This window comes from Apteryx rowi, unplaced genomic scaffold (assembly GCF_003343035.1).
Source record: "Apteryx rowi isolate R43461 unplaced genomic scaffold, aptRow1 scaffold_150, whole genome shotgun sequence".
Lineage (NCBI taxonomy): Eukaryota > Metazoa > Chordata > Aves > Apterygiformes > Apterygidae > Apteryx > Apteryx rowi.
In genome coordinates, this window is record NW_020447753.1 from 1,094,618 (window position 1) to 1,112,194 (window position 17,577).

The window sequence follows — 17,577 nt, forward strand, 5'->3', positions numbered from 1 at the left end:
GGAGAAATGTTGACTTTGCTTTTCTAAAAGGTTCATTATCAGTATAGGAGAGGTGGTTTGCCCTCCCCAGATGCTGGCAGAAAGCATAGGAAGTGATAAAATGCAAGGCTGACTTTTCTGTTTCCAGGTGAGGCCAAAATAGACATACTTCCTCTGCTCCAGAAGCAGAATTATCTAGGAGCTGGACGGCAACTTTCAATATAGTTATAGCAGACAAACTAAAAAGCTTACCTGTTAACACTGAAACAATTTTAAACACACTAACTAAAATCCCAGCCTTTTCTAATATAGAGGTTCTGTCAGGACTGACAGATAATCATACAATGATTTCATTTTCAAATCAGATTTCTGGATTCAATACATGGTTAGGAAATGTATTTTTATTTCTCAATAAGTATCTTTTACATTTGCATTTTTATAGGAATGTTATTTATTAATAAACAAGATAATGTGCAATAGCCAACATAGCATAATTGCATGTTTTCTTTTGTCAAAACTGTTTGAATAATTGTTCTGCAATAATTAATATAATAATTAATAATTTGCATCTCTTACCTGTATCCCCAACTGGGCATCAGTTTCTTTTTTTTTTTTAACATATCATGTTTTTAACAACTTTTTTTTAACATATTTTAACAATATCTAAATCTTTTATCATATGTTTGTTTGATTGAATACTACATCAGCATATCTGAGCAGAAGTTAAGATCTTTATTCTTAATTTTGCCAGACTAACAGATAAACTCCAACATCACATTCACAGTCATGTTTCACACCTAATGTCTGTAAAGAAAAATTAAAAAGAAAGTAACTGCGGGAGTCAAAGATTACCAGTCCCTCCTAACTCTCCTCACACTCCATGCTAACATACCCTTTTTACATGCAGTCATGTGAGGCTGCTTACATTTTTAAATGTTTACTGTGCCTTGCTCTGACTGAAAACAGATCTGTCTGGGCTTTCTATATGTTTCTTTCCACCTCAGTTAAATAATAATCCTAAATGACTGTCTAATGTTACTAGCCAAATATTTAGTTAGTATGAACATATTAAATATCTAAACAGACCTAAATAAAAGTTTGCATTATAAGAGGTAGTTAGAATTACTTAATGATGATTTTTTCATAGCATTCGCAATAGTCAGGACCCTCTCAAACTGACAAATCTATTCACTCAGTCGAACAGTGCCTTTCCATAAAAACGGATGAGCTTGAAAGTGTCATAATAAACTGTGAGAAGAGATGAAAATACCTTAATATAGTGAAGCAAACAATATAGTGAAGCAAATATCATTTCCTTTCAAAGCGAATGGTAGTGTCAGCGAACGCTGGTGCACGTATAGCAACAAGAGCATTCACTAGCGCAGCTGTTAATTAAAGTGCAGACACATTACTCAAGTGTTTTACTAATGAAAAAATAAATGCATACCAAAGATCTCTGCAAGGCTCAGGGACGTCGAAGAAGTGCGTTTGCTAAATTCTTGCAAGCCAAGCAGTGAAATAACACTGTTAGTCCTTGAGAGACAGGAACAAGCACAGCTGCTGTTTTGATTTCTCGGCAGTAGTGAGGGGCATTAAAGCAGGTGAGAGATGCACAGCGCCCAGGGAAAATTTCTCACTGAACTTCAGCAGTTTAGAGAGACACTGTCAGGTCAAATATGGTCTGCAATGAAGTGCTGTTAAGAAAAAAAAAAGGAAAATCCTCCTTCTGGACTAAAAAGTAACCTTTTCATTAATCTCTTCTTTCCTCTCAAATTCGACCAAAAGCTGCTTTCAGACCCTCGCAACCGCGCTCCCTGCAGCAGCTGGTCTGAGAATGCAGCCGTATCCTGTGGCTCCCTGAAACGGGAAGTGAAACATGACCGATGTGTCTTGAAACAAAAAATAAAACCAAACCAAACCAAGCACAAACGAGTAATGTTAAATAGCGTGACATTAAATACCATTTACAGTGATACCCAAACAGAAGGTTTAAAATGGAATTTGTTACTGCAGTCTCTCTTAAATAACACTAATTTTTACTATAAAGATGACAGTGTCATAGTGTAAATATATGGAAAGTGAGAAAGTTTATCCACTCAAGTAATCTAGAAAGTGTACAGTACTTTTGACCAGAATAAAATGTTTCCTTCTTAAATAAGTGCTAGTGATAAAATCAGAGGTGCCAAAGGAATTACTACAGGTAAGGACAATTACTAACAGAATTATTAATATGCCAATTTTTTATTGCATTTAATATCTCAAAATGTTTTTGCAAGGCCAAGATACTTATCTACTTATTTTGACGTGCACTTCTGTAAGTAGCTGTGTGTGTGTGCGCATGTATGTATTTGTCACAGCCAGGGATAATCTTCCCAACGTTCCCCTCCCAATTCCCTGCTCTCCAAACAGGAATTCCATCTTCAACCTCTTTGTTTTCATGTATATAGTTATCATAACAATATAACAAGCCTTTGAAAAATGCCTTCCGTCCCCTCATGCCAGAAGGAGTTTTGAAGCTGTCCAGACAATCAAAGCGACGCCTGCTCTGAGTTTGGGTTATCTCTGCGGTTCAGTCTGAACAATTATTTCACAATATTTGGCAAGACTTACTGTTACATGATGTCACAGCCTACAGCTGTTTCCAAAAAGACTGCGTACTAACAAGAATACTAATGCCCCAAAAAKTCAAACACTTCCTAAAGGCAGGCCATTTTTGACACTATGGTAAAGATTTTTTGAAGTTACAATTCTGAATGCCTGTCCTCAGTTTAAGGGAGGCAGAGCCTTTGGAAATGAAGTGCATCTTTTGGAACTGGAAATTATATGATGTCTCATATTTTGAACTGCTGGACACTCGTAGCATTTATATTTGAGTGGAAGTTAAGCAGGCTACATAGGTAGGCTGCTGCAGGACTGACGTAGTGAATGGCCATTAGAAACTGGACCCCTTAAACCACTGATGGCTGTATGTAACAAGACCAAATTGATATGTTTCCTCCCCTCACAAAAGACTGCTCACAGTGCAATTTGAGCAACTGCAGCATTAAGAGAAATATTAGAAGTGAAGTACCATAGTTGCTACTTTCTGATTTTTATGAGCACTCTTCCTTGAATCTTCTTCTAATCATTTACTCTGAAATTAGTTAATATGAGCAGAGAGTATTAGTGATGCAGAGAAACACCAGCTAGCTAAATGATAAATTCAGTTCCTCAAGTATTTCTGTGTCCCTGACGCACTACAAGATATCTATTCTGTAGTATATAAATAGGGATATCTCTTCAGGGACAAACCAAACACCAGCCAACTGAATTCTAATATGTCTTTATAAATATTCTGGGTATTAAAGAAATATATCCCAACACAGATACCTTGCTAAAATCAAAACACATTTTCTTTTTTAATTCCTTTAGAAAAAACCTTGAATACCTAGATATGCCCTCCAGATGGATATTCAAAAGACCCAAGCAAGAGTATAAGGGAGCTCTAGCAGAATGCTAGTAACTTTTTTGTTTCCCCCATCTAAAAGGCACCTCCGGTCTCCGGGGTGCCATGGCCCTCCCAGGGACTCTGGGCAACAGCGAAGTGGGATGTCACCCTCTGCTTTACAAAGCAGTTGCCGCGGTACTTCACTCCTTGGAAATGGTGGCAGGTGGGTCTTAAGACCCTTTTGACCCTTTCCCTTCATTTTTCAAGGGCAGAGCTGAAAGAATCTTTTTTTTTTTTTTTTAATTCTTTTTAACAGCCACTTTCTCTCGATCTGACAACTCAGAGTGCCGTGCTTGATCAGATAATGGATGTTCACACAGCGACGGTCTGTGTTTCCAAACCGCTCCATTGTTCCCAGCACCCAGCGGTGTAGTCCGGGTGCCGACCAGGACAAGAAAGCACTCACGCAGGAAGGCAGGGTTTCCTCTTTGACCAGAGCAGTCCTGTTCAGAATTACAGAGGGAATTAACTATCCAGACCTGTGCACAGAAAACACTGAAATAGTTGAGCTGGCTCCGTCTTGTATAACATTACCTAACCCCAGAGGACCAAGAGATGCTATTAATAAAACAGAGCGAGATGATAGTATAGTGCTGGCAATACATCAGCCAGACTAATGATCGCAAACAGTCCTTTATTTATTTGTCCCTCTGGAAAAACATTCATTCTGCAGCCGTCCTGAGTTTCACCTCAGCCCCCCTGCAATTCTTTGAACCCATTTTAAGTCAGTTGAGAGGTCTGCGGTGAAATCTTACAGCACAGCTACCGTGCAGATTTGAGTTGGCTTTCTGATTAAAGAACAGCAGGTACTTCATTAATAACGGTGTTTATCCTCAGCTTTAGGGTTCACATCTGTGGCAGGAGTGGATTTCTTCTTTGAATACACACGTCACAGCATCAGCGATGACTAGGCACTTGACAGCATGGTAGATGTAAAGATCTGCTGCAAGATCTGGGGGATCTGCTTGGTATCCATGGCAATAAAAGAGCGGCCTGCTGGTAGCGTCCTCTGCAGCCTAAAGAGCAGAATGAGGGACAAGAAAGAATTACCATTTCAAATTATGTTCCCTACAGCAAGCCAGAGCTCCTTAAGAAAAGATGCTTTTACTTTTGAATACCTTGCCAATACATGCCATTCACGTCRCCGTCTCACTGTGCAATTAAAGGCTTGGGAAAGCAGCAGTGGGAGGAAACACTGAAAGCACTTATGTCACAGAGGTCTTTTCAGCAAGACAATCCAAGTGTTTTTAAAAGAGATTTTTATTCAGGTCTTATTTCAGACATGTAAAAAATCTGGCTTTGATGAAGGTACCAGTGACCCAACAAGGTACTGACACCACTGATTTTCCAAGGGCAGCTGAAAATTTTCTCTGAAAATGAAGATATTTACTTACTCCAAACATAATAGCATGTTTTGATTGAACCCGTAACTCTTTCATTTCAAAATGTCCAGTGAGTCTAAATGTGCTCTTTGTATTTCCTCTTCTAGATCACAGCAGATTAGATGGAAAGATATTTTTCTACAAATATTAGCCTGACACATTTTTATTCACAGCTTATGCCCCCTAAAAAAAACCATACAAGATGTACTTTACAAAATCCACCTCTCTCATGTCCAGTCAGCAGGCTTGGAGTTTATTTTTTCTCTGCTTTTTAAACAAGTTTTATTTTGTACTTCACAACATTTTTCCAACAGTAATTTAAGTCTCACTTTTAAAGTGAGTTTTTAAAAAGCTGCTACAAAGAATTCCCTTCTCTTTCCCCCACACCAGTTACAGGAAGGCTTTGTCTAATGCTGCACTTACACATACATAGAAATGCATTTCAGTGACAGCATTGTGTGCGTTTTCCATACCCAGTGAACTAGGCAATTATACGATCTCTTCTTACACAGCAGGATACGGCCAATGTTTTTTTTTCCCCTCCTAGCAGAAGTAAAAGGACATTCTATAATTATAGTCTTTCAAAATGGATTCTTTTTTACTGCATAATGCAGCTCTGATGTACGGACCTGCAGATACGACTAACGTTTGCTCTGCAGCTGCATCTTTCAAACCGTTTCTGATTAAAACTGCATATTGAGGGCCAGTTCCCTTTGGGCTTTGACTTATCCTGCTCTAGTCAAAGACTTGAACAGAAGCAGAAAAGGCTCTGTTAACAGTTGCCGCTATAACAGCTTTCTGTTGCATGTACTGGTCGTTGGCAGATGTGGAATGTCACTTGGGACAGAATTTCCTTATCTTCCCCTGTGCCTAAACAATTTAAAGTAAAATTATGGACTAGCACTAAAAATAGGCTCCAACTCTCCAAAGAATTTAGATATCTGAGTCCTAACGCAAGGGTAGCATCTGAGTCAGATTTTTAACAGTTTTAGAGGCCATTAAACTCCAGCCTTCTCTTGTTTCAATTTGCTTTCTTTTCCCTTAGGCTATTCACACACACTTAAACCTTATATTGGGAAAGGCCAAAGGCACCACATCTCAGCTGTGATTCTGTAGTGATATTAGATACGTGAGTAGTGCACACTTTGCAGTGAGAGAATGGATCCAAGTGCTCCCTTTAGACGCTAAGAACACTCTGATCCAACTTTCCACAAGGGATGTCCGCAAGGGTTCACGAACCAATGCCCTCCCCGACACAAGTAAAAGCTATAGCTCCTCTTTAGTAGATCAAAACCTTAGTGCAGAACATCAGCAGGGGGTAACTGTGCCTAGCTTCACTGTAATTAATTAAAAGCAGAGTTTAGATTCATGATGAATGGAAACAAATGAAGTTATATGAGGGATTAACAAATATATTTACCTATCTGCCTGGTCTCCTAAGGATCCTATGAATATGGCAAAAGCATTGACTTGAGAATTGGTGGTCAAGGCCTGGGCAAACCTTGATGGTAGAATACCATATCGCTCAAGATTCGCATCACTCAAGATGATAACAAAGTATTCATCAGCATCTTCCTTGGCGATATCCCGAATGGCGTGCTCTGTCCCTTCCAAGGTGTGGTCTCCACTCATGCAGAACTGAGAGTGGGCATGCATGATCTGTGTGCACAACATAAGCCAAAAGGAAACAGACAAGATGACTTTCTGAATAAACATTCATTTCAGCTGGCACAAGGGGGAGCAAATATGCATTCATGCTATGCTAAGGGAAGCATCTTTTGAAATGTGGACAGTGCTCCAGATACTACAGAACATGTAGCTTTTTATACACAACCTGTCATATTTTAAGATAGTTATCACTTCTTAAAACACAGTGGGTCAAACAAAACCCACACACAAGCAGAATTACACTAGACCCTAAGGAAGGTAAAATACTTTGATCAGCTGCAGTTTGAATAGCTACATTCCTATGTATTTGAGGAAGAAAACAGGGCTTAGTTTCCTAATACTGTGACCAGCTTCCACCTGTTTATCATTTGTACTGGATTTCTACATCCTATTAGTGTCACAGTTATTACCAAATACTGGACTCCTGACAGTGGCAACAGGTTTTAAAAATGCTGAAACATTTTGCTTGAGCTTTTATGAAACAGTATTAAAGAGAAAAGGAGAAATACACTGTTTGCATTGATGAAGCTCTTTTCTACACAGATGGTGAAGAATTTTAGACATTAGAGAATCCTGTTCTAATCAAATCGAATCGAATCGAATCGAATCTAATCTAATCTAATCTAACTGAGAATCTTTTAAAGATATTCCTTGAAGGAAGCTTAAATATAAATATAAATATAAAGTTCTAACTAATGTACCAAGATGCCATCCAGGTAAATCCTACAGTATATTCACATTTTATGCATCCTGTTGAAGTAAAATCTTGAGGAAGACACTCACTACTTTGCAACTGGGATTTAACGTGCTTTAAACCTAGCATTCACACACTTTCCTACTGTAACATCCTACTTCTTCAAGATACCATGCAAAAGCGATGATCTGGGATCATTCTGCAGTTTAAATTAGTCACTTACACACTAATAATATCACCATATGATTTAGGTGGAATGTATATCACTGCATAATGTTTGGAACTTCCTATATACATTGACAGGTGGTTAAAATGAGGCATTTATGACAACAGTCCAGAAAAGGTATGTCTAGCCTCTTATTTTGGCACAGTCTGATTTATACCAACGTCTCTGAAAGGTTCTAATTCAGCCTTACACAAACGCACAGATTTTGCTTCCTTGTCTTTCTATCAGCTTTTCTTTCTTTATGCCCTGCATTCTGTGACCTACATACAATTTTATCTTTGAAGTCACGAATCCTTAATTATTCGGCATTACTTATCAGTAGGATTTACCTTAAGAATCTCTAATCTTTGCTTATTGTTCTTGGGAACTTTGTCACTCCCAACCAGGGCGATGTTGAAGCCATCTCCTGAATGTCCCACAATATCATACTGCAAGAAAGAAACTTAATCAGTCATTTGTTAATCATGAACAACCCTTGGGTCAGAATGACACAAGATAGATCAAAAGCAATTTGCTTTCAACAAAAAAAAATACTACTCACTGCTTATGAGCTGCTTAAAGGAACTACTTGCAATTTCTCACTGACATGAAAATGTGGTAGAGAGAAATTGCTAAAATAATGAAATTAAAGAACGGTTACTCATTTCTGTGGTCTGTTTTTCACCTCATCCCACCAATTGCAGAGTGATGATGCACAGGATCAAGACCTTGCCCTTTCACATTGCCCACTCATTTTTTTAAAGTAGCAATTTACTTTCTCTCCAGTCTGGAAAACAAAAAGTGGATTGTTCAAGAGTAGCTCCAGTGTTTGATGAATTGTTTTTGTAACCTCATTCTGCTCTGACAAAAAAAGTATTAGAAGCCTTTTTAAAAGCTGTACTCCTTACTTTTGTGCATAATAGATCAAAATCATTGCTAAAAGTATGCAGAGAAGTGAATTCCAAGAGTCTCTGTACATTTTTAAAGGAGACAGTGTTCATATCACTTTCTTGTGAAAGATGCTGCAAAAATCACACGTAGAGTTTTACTGGTTCAAATATCCTTTTGAACAAATAACACAGTATTTTGAAGGCTTTTGTTTATGTGAGATTTTTATCATCATTACGTGAAAAAGAAGACAAGCTGAGTTATGGCAAAGTCCTGGCCTGCTCTTTGTGCTGTGGATGTAACAATCACCCCAGGGACAATTTGAACAGGACAAAAGTGGATTTAAGGGCTCTCCTCACCAAGAAACAGAGCACAGAGCACAGATCCTAAGCCTGGAGGGTCCTGAGTTGGCAATTCCCCGGTGTACTGCAGCTAGAAAAGATCTGCCCCTGGGAATGTGCATGAACATGCCTGAATTTCACCCAGACTAGCTGGCACAGAGATGCATTTAGTTGACAAGAGAGCCCTTATCCAACATTTTGCCCTTCTGTTATCTTTTATTCAATTAATGCCTAGAGGTGCCTGCCAGGTTCCTTGTCCTTAGTTGGCCCATAATCATTTGGTAAAAGGTGGGTCCTGTTCTCAAAGCCCTTCTAGCTTGTCCGTCCTATGGAAGACAACTTGGTACAAGTCAGGTACTGGAGATTGGATAAATGACACTCTTTATCAACAAAGCACTTTTTGTTGGTTTCCATAGCCCTAACTTACTTAAAAATAAATCAAGAAAGCCAGTAAAAGAAAGCTATAGCAGCTGGAACAACATTTTTAAAGATGACACCTCTCTCTGCAAAACAGTAAATGTGCCACATACTATAGATTATTTCACCCAGGGTCAGACTATTTTGTGACAGCCTCACAAAATCCAGACTTCCCTCCCCTAGGAAATCTTCATATAGTCTAGTCCCCATGTACTCCTATTTCATTCTGCTCTGTTGGCTTTTCTAATTCCTGTTCCTCTCAGCTCTTCCATTTCTTGTATTTGCTACTCGGCATCATGTAAAGCTGCCTGCCTGCCACACAATTTCTCGTAAAAACCTATTTCTTCTGAAAGTAGAGCCTTTCCTCACCAATAACTTCTTCAGACTCCCTCTTTCCTGATAAATATTTACCTGTTACTTATGTCTTCCTAAAACTGTTAGCTTTCCAAGATAAAGTGGGAAATTAAAATACATGGATTTTGAAAATAATGCTGAGGTTACATTCAACATACTTTGGAATTAGTACAGGAACAAAAGCAGAACACGAAACGCAGAAAAAGAGTGTGTGTGTATTGCTTCAAAAACTAGAGATTATTCAAATCAGAGGAACTAAATAAAGAGGTGGTTAAATGGAGCAGAAAATATGCAGCGCTAGTCTAGTTCTTATGTAATGTCAGAAATGTTATGCGATCTTTAGGGTAGACTCTTAAATCCAAAATTCCACACACTATTTTCTGAGCAGTTTTGTATTTGGTACCACTTTTAAATCAATTACCTAACTATGTAAAGCTCAATGACATCATTCTCCTATGTAAAAAGAAGTACAAGTCCTTCATAACGGGCTCCCTCCTAGGATTTCACAGACCTCCCTCACTGGGTGCTGTGATATAGGCCCTATCATATTGAGTTCAGGGGAACACTCCCTACTTTGCTATTTGGGAATACCATTTTGCTTCTTGGCACACAAAAATAACAGACAAACCTTCACCTCAAAAAGGCTGGGTTTAAACTCAGTTTGCCAATTCATGCAAAGAGAAGGGCTCCAGACATCCCAGATGCACCCTGCAGTTCGGCACCCTCCACATTCCTGCTCAAGGCAGGAACGGACAGCCCGGGTATGAGCAAGGAGAGCCTGAAATTATCTGAGCAAACTATTGCAGGCATGTAAACTGTTCACCTGGGAACACCATGTCCTCTCTGCTCCATCCTCAGCTAGCTGTTTATTATTTTCTGTGTGTGCCCATGTGTATATGTGTGTGTGTATATGCATCTAACAGATGTTACCTGTTTTCTTGTTTCTTTGCCCACAGTTTACTGTGCTATTTGTGATTTGTTAAAAAAGCGTGGACAGGCAGCAGGGAGGAAGTGGCTGTTTGCTTCGTCCTGGCTGCTGCATCCTGGGTCAAATGGAGCCTCCCCAAAAGCAGGGAGAGATCCTGCCTTGCCCGAGAGCACACACCGCCGATGGGAAGCGCTGCGATCCGCAGCCCTCCCTTGTGCTGGTCCTTGTGCTCCTCTCATCCCCTGGAAGTCAAGTCAGACACCAGAAGTGGTCAAAAGCTAATCAGTGTGAGATTGCTTTCAGGAAGCCTACCTCCCCAAACTGCTAGGTCAGAGGTGTACACACGGTGGAGCAAAGGAGGGGACAGGAACACAGTAGCACTGACTTGGATTGACTTAAGCTGCCATGGGACTGCAGCCTGGGGGAGAAGGGAGCAGACCCAGACCCACAGCCAAGCTTTAGAGGTGACAGAAAGCAGGAGCTGTTGCAGAGGGGAACGTGTGGGGTTTAGTGCAACCCAGGAAAACAGGGTAAGGGACAGAGTAAAACTGGAGGGAAGAACTCCACTCTGCATGGGTAAAGAAGGAGACATATTTTAAGACCTTGTATTTAAATCCGTCTCACCCAGGTTTTCTTTAAACAAAATATTACCTCCTTCTAATTTGTGTTCTAATAAAATGAACCCTTAGTGATTCAAAGGTATCTTGCTGTGCTCACTTCAAAGAAAAGGTGCAGACAGCTCCATTTCATAGCCATGCCCAACTGGGAACCCCAACACATGCAGGCCTATAAATGCTTTGTCAAAACTGGAGGTTCTTTCCTTTGCACTAACCACAGAAGCAGAACACAGCTCAAGAGACGCACAGAAAAAGGACCCCCAAAGAGTAGCGCTCCAGTGCCTTTTTCTTAAAAATTCCACAGCAGAAGGACGGAGTTAAAAGTGAGAGAGGAGCTGTGATAAGATCTTGCTTGGAACCAATTTTTATTTTGTTTGTTTCATAAAACACAGCTCTCAGGACAAATCCAGGAGCAAAATATTTGTTTGCCACAGTGCAGACTTAATTGAATTAATATATTATTGTGGTGCACAGTGGCTCTTTTTCTAATAGCCTCAGGTACACTGAGAAAAGAAATACTCTATTTAAAGCTTTGAGTACACAATAGGTAAACACGTCTCTCTAAATAGTCTCATTTTGTTGCCTTCTTTCCTTACAGGTTAAAACAAATCCCATTCCACTGTTATATTTTTTGCTGAATGGATGATTGCCACTGCCTGAAATGGGTAAAATGGAAGACTTTGTCTTCTGCTGCTACCACACTGAAAGGTTTAATTTCTCAAGGCATTTAAAAAAGCTGAAAGAAGATGCATGCTGAATGTTAAAGCCAGTGTGAGTTGGACARGCCTCTGCTGGAGGGTGAGATCTTTAGAAATTCATCTCTTCTTTGGACAACACTGAACATTAATTTTTTTTTTTGGTATTTATGTCAAGCCTTTTGTTTATTATTTAAAAGAAACTATTCTGCCAACCATGTGAAACATTTGTTCTTTTCCTGAATTAACAGTAGTGCCTCCACAGTAAATTCTCTATATGGGGAATGCTGAAATTGGCATATAAAATCTGCAATATCCCTTTAATATTGCAATAAATAAAATTTGGGCCTTTCCTGTCAGTTCTATAATATGCCATTTACTGAACCACTTAAAAATTTTTAAAGACTTCATAAATTCACTATTATATAATTTACTGGACAGCCTCCTAAATCTGGCATCATGTGTGCAATTGTCAGTAATTAGGGATGATACAAAACCATACAGCTTTGTGTGACAGGCACAATACTACTTCAGATAAACCAGAGAATGAACTGCCATTCTGTACATTTTTAAATAATTGACATGTAAAATGAGATCTACAAAAGATATAAGAACTTGAATTCTGCAAAATAACTTGCTTATTATAACTTATATCTGTAACTTGTGCATCTGCACACTTAAAGGGGACAGATGCATCTGTAGGAATGTATTTAACTCCATTATTAGGATGAGACTGAGAATGTGGCTTCCCATGTTTCGCTCACTCCCACTCTTCTCTTTAATAAAGCACTTTAGAGGAAGTGTGGAAGAGATGACATCAGAGGAGGACTTTGAAAGATGGTTGTTAATTTAAACAAATTTCCTGGCTGTGGGATGAGCCTCCCATTTCCCCCTTGACAAGGAATGATTCACTGGCTGCCGTTATGGGAAATGGAAACAGGCAGGTTGTGCTACACAAGCATAAAAAGCTGACAAATACCTCCTGGCACTCTTCTAACCTTCTATGAACAGCCACATAGTCAATATCTAGCTTTTACTTCTGTACAAGAAGCCCAGGAAAGAAGTATGACTCACCTTCATTCAATACTATAAAGACAAATCAATCTGTATTGTCAATGACACCAAAGGGTACCATATATGAGGAGAGCTCAGCTGGTAAGACAAAACCAACAACCAAGCAAAAAACCCACCTGATTCACTCACAACCTTTTTTAGCAGAGAATGAAACCAAACATGAGCAGAAAAGTAATCTTGAGCAAAGGCCAAGAATTGGTTTTCAAAGTCTGCACTGCTCTTAGATAGCAGGGGAAGGGAACGTTGCTATGTAATCCCCTTTGAATGTTTTGCTCAACAATCCTGATGGTTCCTCAGTTTCCATACATGTTATACAAGAAACCCCTTAAGCTGGCAACAAATGCTGCCCTGACCTTTGCAGGTGAGGCTACAACAGAAGCAGGTAACAGCAAGCATATCTGAAGGCCAAAAATGTCTACTCTATAGAACCACTCTTGGAAGCCAAGAAGAGGATCAGGAAGAGAAAGAAAAGAGTAAATGATAAACTGTAGATTCCTCATTGAACACAACACAGTTGTGAGTTGCTTTCACTTTTTCAAATTGCTCCTTACTTTAGACATGAGAAGGGTTTGTTATTTTACAGACCAAAACTTCAGTTTTGTCCTGAGAAAAATTAGCAGCACCTTGCAAAGCATCAGCGTTTTACAGACTGGAGTCACTGATATTTTAAAACAATCACTGTTGCTCTTATTCTTTAAAGACCTGATTACATGCATTAGAAACTGAGAAAATAGCATTTGTTCCGGTTATTGGTCACATTCATGCAGGTGTAGCAGTTGCCACACCAGATCCTTAGGATGTAGCAAATCATCTAATCTCTCACATGTCTGTCTTCACTATGTCCCCTCTCCGTCCTCCCTATTAGGGACAACACCGAAGCAATGAGCTCTGAAAGCAGCCACTGTGTCAAGGGCTGTCAGTGCTCATTTGGGGGACAATTTCCATGGCCAGTGAAGTATAAGGCCACATCTTGTCTGCTGTCCTAGTCATCTCTGGGGAGGCTTATAATACTCTTGTAGATATTATGCTTTGAGTGAACCAAATCCCATTGAGGCAGCAGAGCGAGATATGGAGATGGAAAAATATCTTTCTTCCCTTCAGCAAAAGTAACTCTGAAGTTGACACAGCTCACACTGGATCTGGCCAGCCTTGAATCAAGGGGCCGTTACCGGCCCCCAGAGGTCCTCTATCCAGTGGAAGGAGCGCTTATATGGAGGAGAGTTGCTCTAAAGGCCAACTGAAGTTGAACAGATGTAGAAGCTGACTTTTTCTCCTTGGTATGTCACTAAAATTTCCAAAATCTTCCCCACCACTGTTATTTTAAGCATAAAATTAGCCTTCCAGCTCTCTTGACTCATGCAGATTGTAAGGATAATATTACTACTCCTGTCTTATTATCATCCAAGAGTGGCAATTTTCACATCTAATAACTGCACATGGTTTTTGTGCAAGTGTTATTATAACTTGTAAGTGGTTGTTAGACAGCATATTCAATGTTATAACTGCCTTTTCAGCTATTTACATGGCCAAATGAAGGGTTTCATCTATATGCGGGGCAAAACCCTAGCCAATAGCAAGAATTTCTAAACAAGATATAGTAATCTGCAATAGGCATATAAAAAAGCTGCATAAAAGCTGACCTTGGAAATTGCTCTTAATTTCAGTTTGAGTCACAGACTTTTAGAAAGACACTTTCTCTTTCCCTACTGACCTTAAATGACAGAGTATCCACTGTGTTTCTTCAGAAGTTATATAATACGTCACTACCGTCAGTTAAAATTAAAAAAATATTTGTAGTTTGCATTTGTCTAATTTAGCCAAAAAATAAAGTATAAGAATATGCAGTGACTTACAAGAGAAATCTTTTCCTCACATTGGTCCTTATAAATTGTGAGGAAGACTTAACCTTCTCTTGGAAAAAACAAAAAACAATTTCCATTTGCAAGGGGACATTTTCAGACTAGTATCTTCTAACTCTTCTCTGGATGGTTTACAACTACACATCATCCTTTTCCAAGTCAGAACCCAGAACTGAACACAGTCCTTAGTTATCTCACTCATTCTGCACACAGAGCTGTCTGTTTTGTCTACTCCTACATGTTATTCCTTGACCATGCACCTGAGGGTCATGTTTGGGCTCTCAGCTGGAAACAAAGACAGCTGGTTATCTACCAATGCACTGCATCTCTTTCAGTGTTCATCTTGTAAGACAATGTCTCTAAATTAAGAGCAGAATAATCTATTGTTCTTAACAACCGAAGAACAGCTGTATTAGAAGAGAGCAAACAACTGTTCCCTGTTCACCTTTCTCATTTTAGTCATGATTTTATCAGCTCTTTGAGTTTTCTCTCCTCCAGACTGAGGAGTTCTTGCCTTTTTAGCCATTTCTTGTACGGGAACATGTCCATACCCTCTATAATCTTTGTCACTCTTACTTCTAGGTTTTTCAGCTCTACAATAATTTCTGTAAGATGGGGGACCACCACAGCTGCATACATTATCCCTGATGTGAATGCACTATGGATTTTTATAGTGGCATTCTGCTTTGTTCTCTGTTCTTTTGCTAATAATTTCTAACATTTAATTAGCCTTTTTGACAGCTGGTGGGCACTGAGCGTTCAAAGAACCATACACCATAATTACAAGATTTCTTTGCTGAGCACTAATATATAGCTGAGAGTTTATGATCGCGTATTTAAAATCAGAATGGTTTTCTTCCATCTGCAGCGCTTTACATTTAATAGCACCAAACACAACCTGCCATTTTATTTCTCAGCCATTCTTTATTGCAAGGTCTTTCTGTAACTTTTCACAGTTGGATTTTTCCTTTTTGTTTTCCTGAATAACTTCATTCGGGTAGCAACTTTTGTCAGTTCACTATCCACCCCCTTTTCCAGATCACTTATGTATATACACAGCAACACTGGCCCCAGCACAAATCCCAATGCAGTTCCACCAATGACCTCCCTTCACTCCCTCATTCTGAAAAATCGCCACTTATAATTGCCTGTTTTCTATATTTTAAGCCCCTAAAGTACCTTCATTTCTTTATGAGTCATTGGTAAGAGACTTTGTCATATGTTTCTGGAAATCCAAAGAGACTCTATCAACAAACCTTCCTTGTCACATGTATATTGACTCTTTCAAAATACATTACTTTCCTTAACAAAAGCCACGTTGACTATACCTGAACGTATCATATTTATCCATGTGTCCATTACTTCTATTACTTATTCCTTTGTGGATGACCTTACATGTGGCAATACTAATACGCATGTTGTTCAGATAAGCCCAATTTACCAAGCTACAGCAGATTGTGCTGTATAATTACACTACCCCTGTTAAATATTTGTCATTAACTTTTCTATTATCAGTGAACAGGAGACACATAAGCAGCTGAACCAATAAACCCCTCATTTCCCATGATTTTGTTAATTACAGCTGAGCTCCCACACAGATTCTCTGGGCTGAGGTCTAAGCTTATGGTGCAGCATTTTTCTCTAATGGGAATACAAATAGAGCCTCTTTCCTATCTGACATATTTTGATGACATTTGTAGGAACTTAATATCTTTGGGAACTCAAGAACTGTTTCAAATTTGTTTGAAATGGGAAAATATGCTCCAAAGCTTAAGGGTGGGGGAAACATGATTGACAGGCAGTATAGTAGCATCACCCTTGTTTTCTTAGGAAAGCAGGCTGAAAACACAGTACGTGTCTCCTTTTTTCTCTGACAAATGAAAGTCTGAATGTTTGGCTTTGTAGAAGACATTCTAAAAGCATGTCTCAAATGGCTTGGTTTTGTCCAGGAGACAATCTTCTATGGAAGAATAGAAACCTGTACGATTATGTTATCAGAGGAACAATATGAAGAAGACCTGACTGAATGGATCTGAAATAAGCTTTCTATTCATTTTGTTTAGAAGATTTTACATTTGGTTCAGATGTATTTTAAGTTTTGCATTCGAAAATCTCTTCAATAAAGACATCTGACATCTTTATTCTTCCATTAAACACTGAGTTTGTCAAGAATTAACTCCAGACTGGCCATTCTTCTCATCTTGAAGGTTAAAGAAACCTGCCCTGGGCCTTGTTTAGGCTTATGGAGACAAAGAAAGGCATAAATTTTATTTATATTTCCTTTACAGGCTACCATTAAATAATGTTTGGGACCTAACATCTTTCAGAAGAGAAAACAGACAATTTTGTTTTCAGATACCTGGAAGAGATCATGAATAACCAACAAAGGAGTGGGGTCTTTTTCCATCACAAAGTACTCCTGTCTGTACTTGGGGGCATGGAAAAACAGCATTCTTGCATGTCCCCAAGCACATATATACCTATGTTCTGTAGGCTTAAGTGTTTCTGCTCAATAACTTGCAGCTGAAGAACAGGTTTAGTGCCCTCCAGGATGAGGAGGAGATGGGCATGGCTGCAAGGGAAGTACCTGGGACAACAGACCCTGTGCCTTGCCGGAACACCCGGAAGAAGCGGCGGGTGATTGTTGTGGGGGACTCCCTGCTGCAGGGGACAGAGGCACCTATCTGCCGACCTGACCTCATGCCTAGAGAGGTTTGTGGCCTGTCAGGGGCTTGTATGAGAGATGTCATGGAAAGACTGCCAAGGCTCGTCCATGCTTCGGACTATTACCCACTGCTGCTCTTGCATGTGGGTGCTAATGACACCAAGGGCAAACTGGAGACCATCAAGCAGGATTTCAGAGCTCTGGGGATGGTGGTCAAGGGTTTGGGAGCCCAGGTCATCTTCTCCTCAATCCTGCCAGTGAGGGGGATGGAGGATCCCATGAGTTAGGGCACTAGAAGGAAGGGGGTCTGAGAGAGCTGGTTCA

The 17,577-nt window shown here is 39.5% G+C and overlaps 1 protein-coding gene across 3 annotated transcripts in view; it reads right to left on the reverse strand.

Annotated features, from left to right (window-relative positions):
* Positions 1–423: 423 nt before the first annotated feature.
* VWA8 (von Willebrand factor A domain containing 8) overlaps positions 424–17,577 on the reverse strand; it is a 197,648-nt gene continuing 180,494 nt past the window's right edge. For all 3 annotated transcript variants that reach the window (XM_026058921.1, XM_026058919.1, XM_026058920.1), the window contains 3 exons: positions 7,766–7,864; positions 6,269–6,507; positions 424–4,482 (listed from right to left, as the gene is read on the reverse strand). In XM_026058921.1, coding sequence (XP_025914706.1) covers positions 4,374–4,482; positions 6,269–6,507; positions 7,766–7,864 — 447 coding nt within the window. In that variant the 3' untranslated portion in view covers positions 424–4,373. The remainder of the gene's footprint in view (positions 4,483–6,268; positions 6,508–7,765; positions 7,865–17,577) is intronic.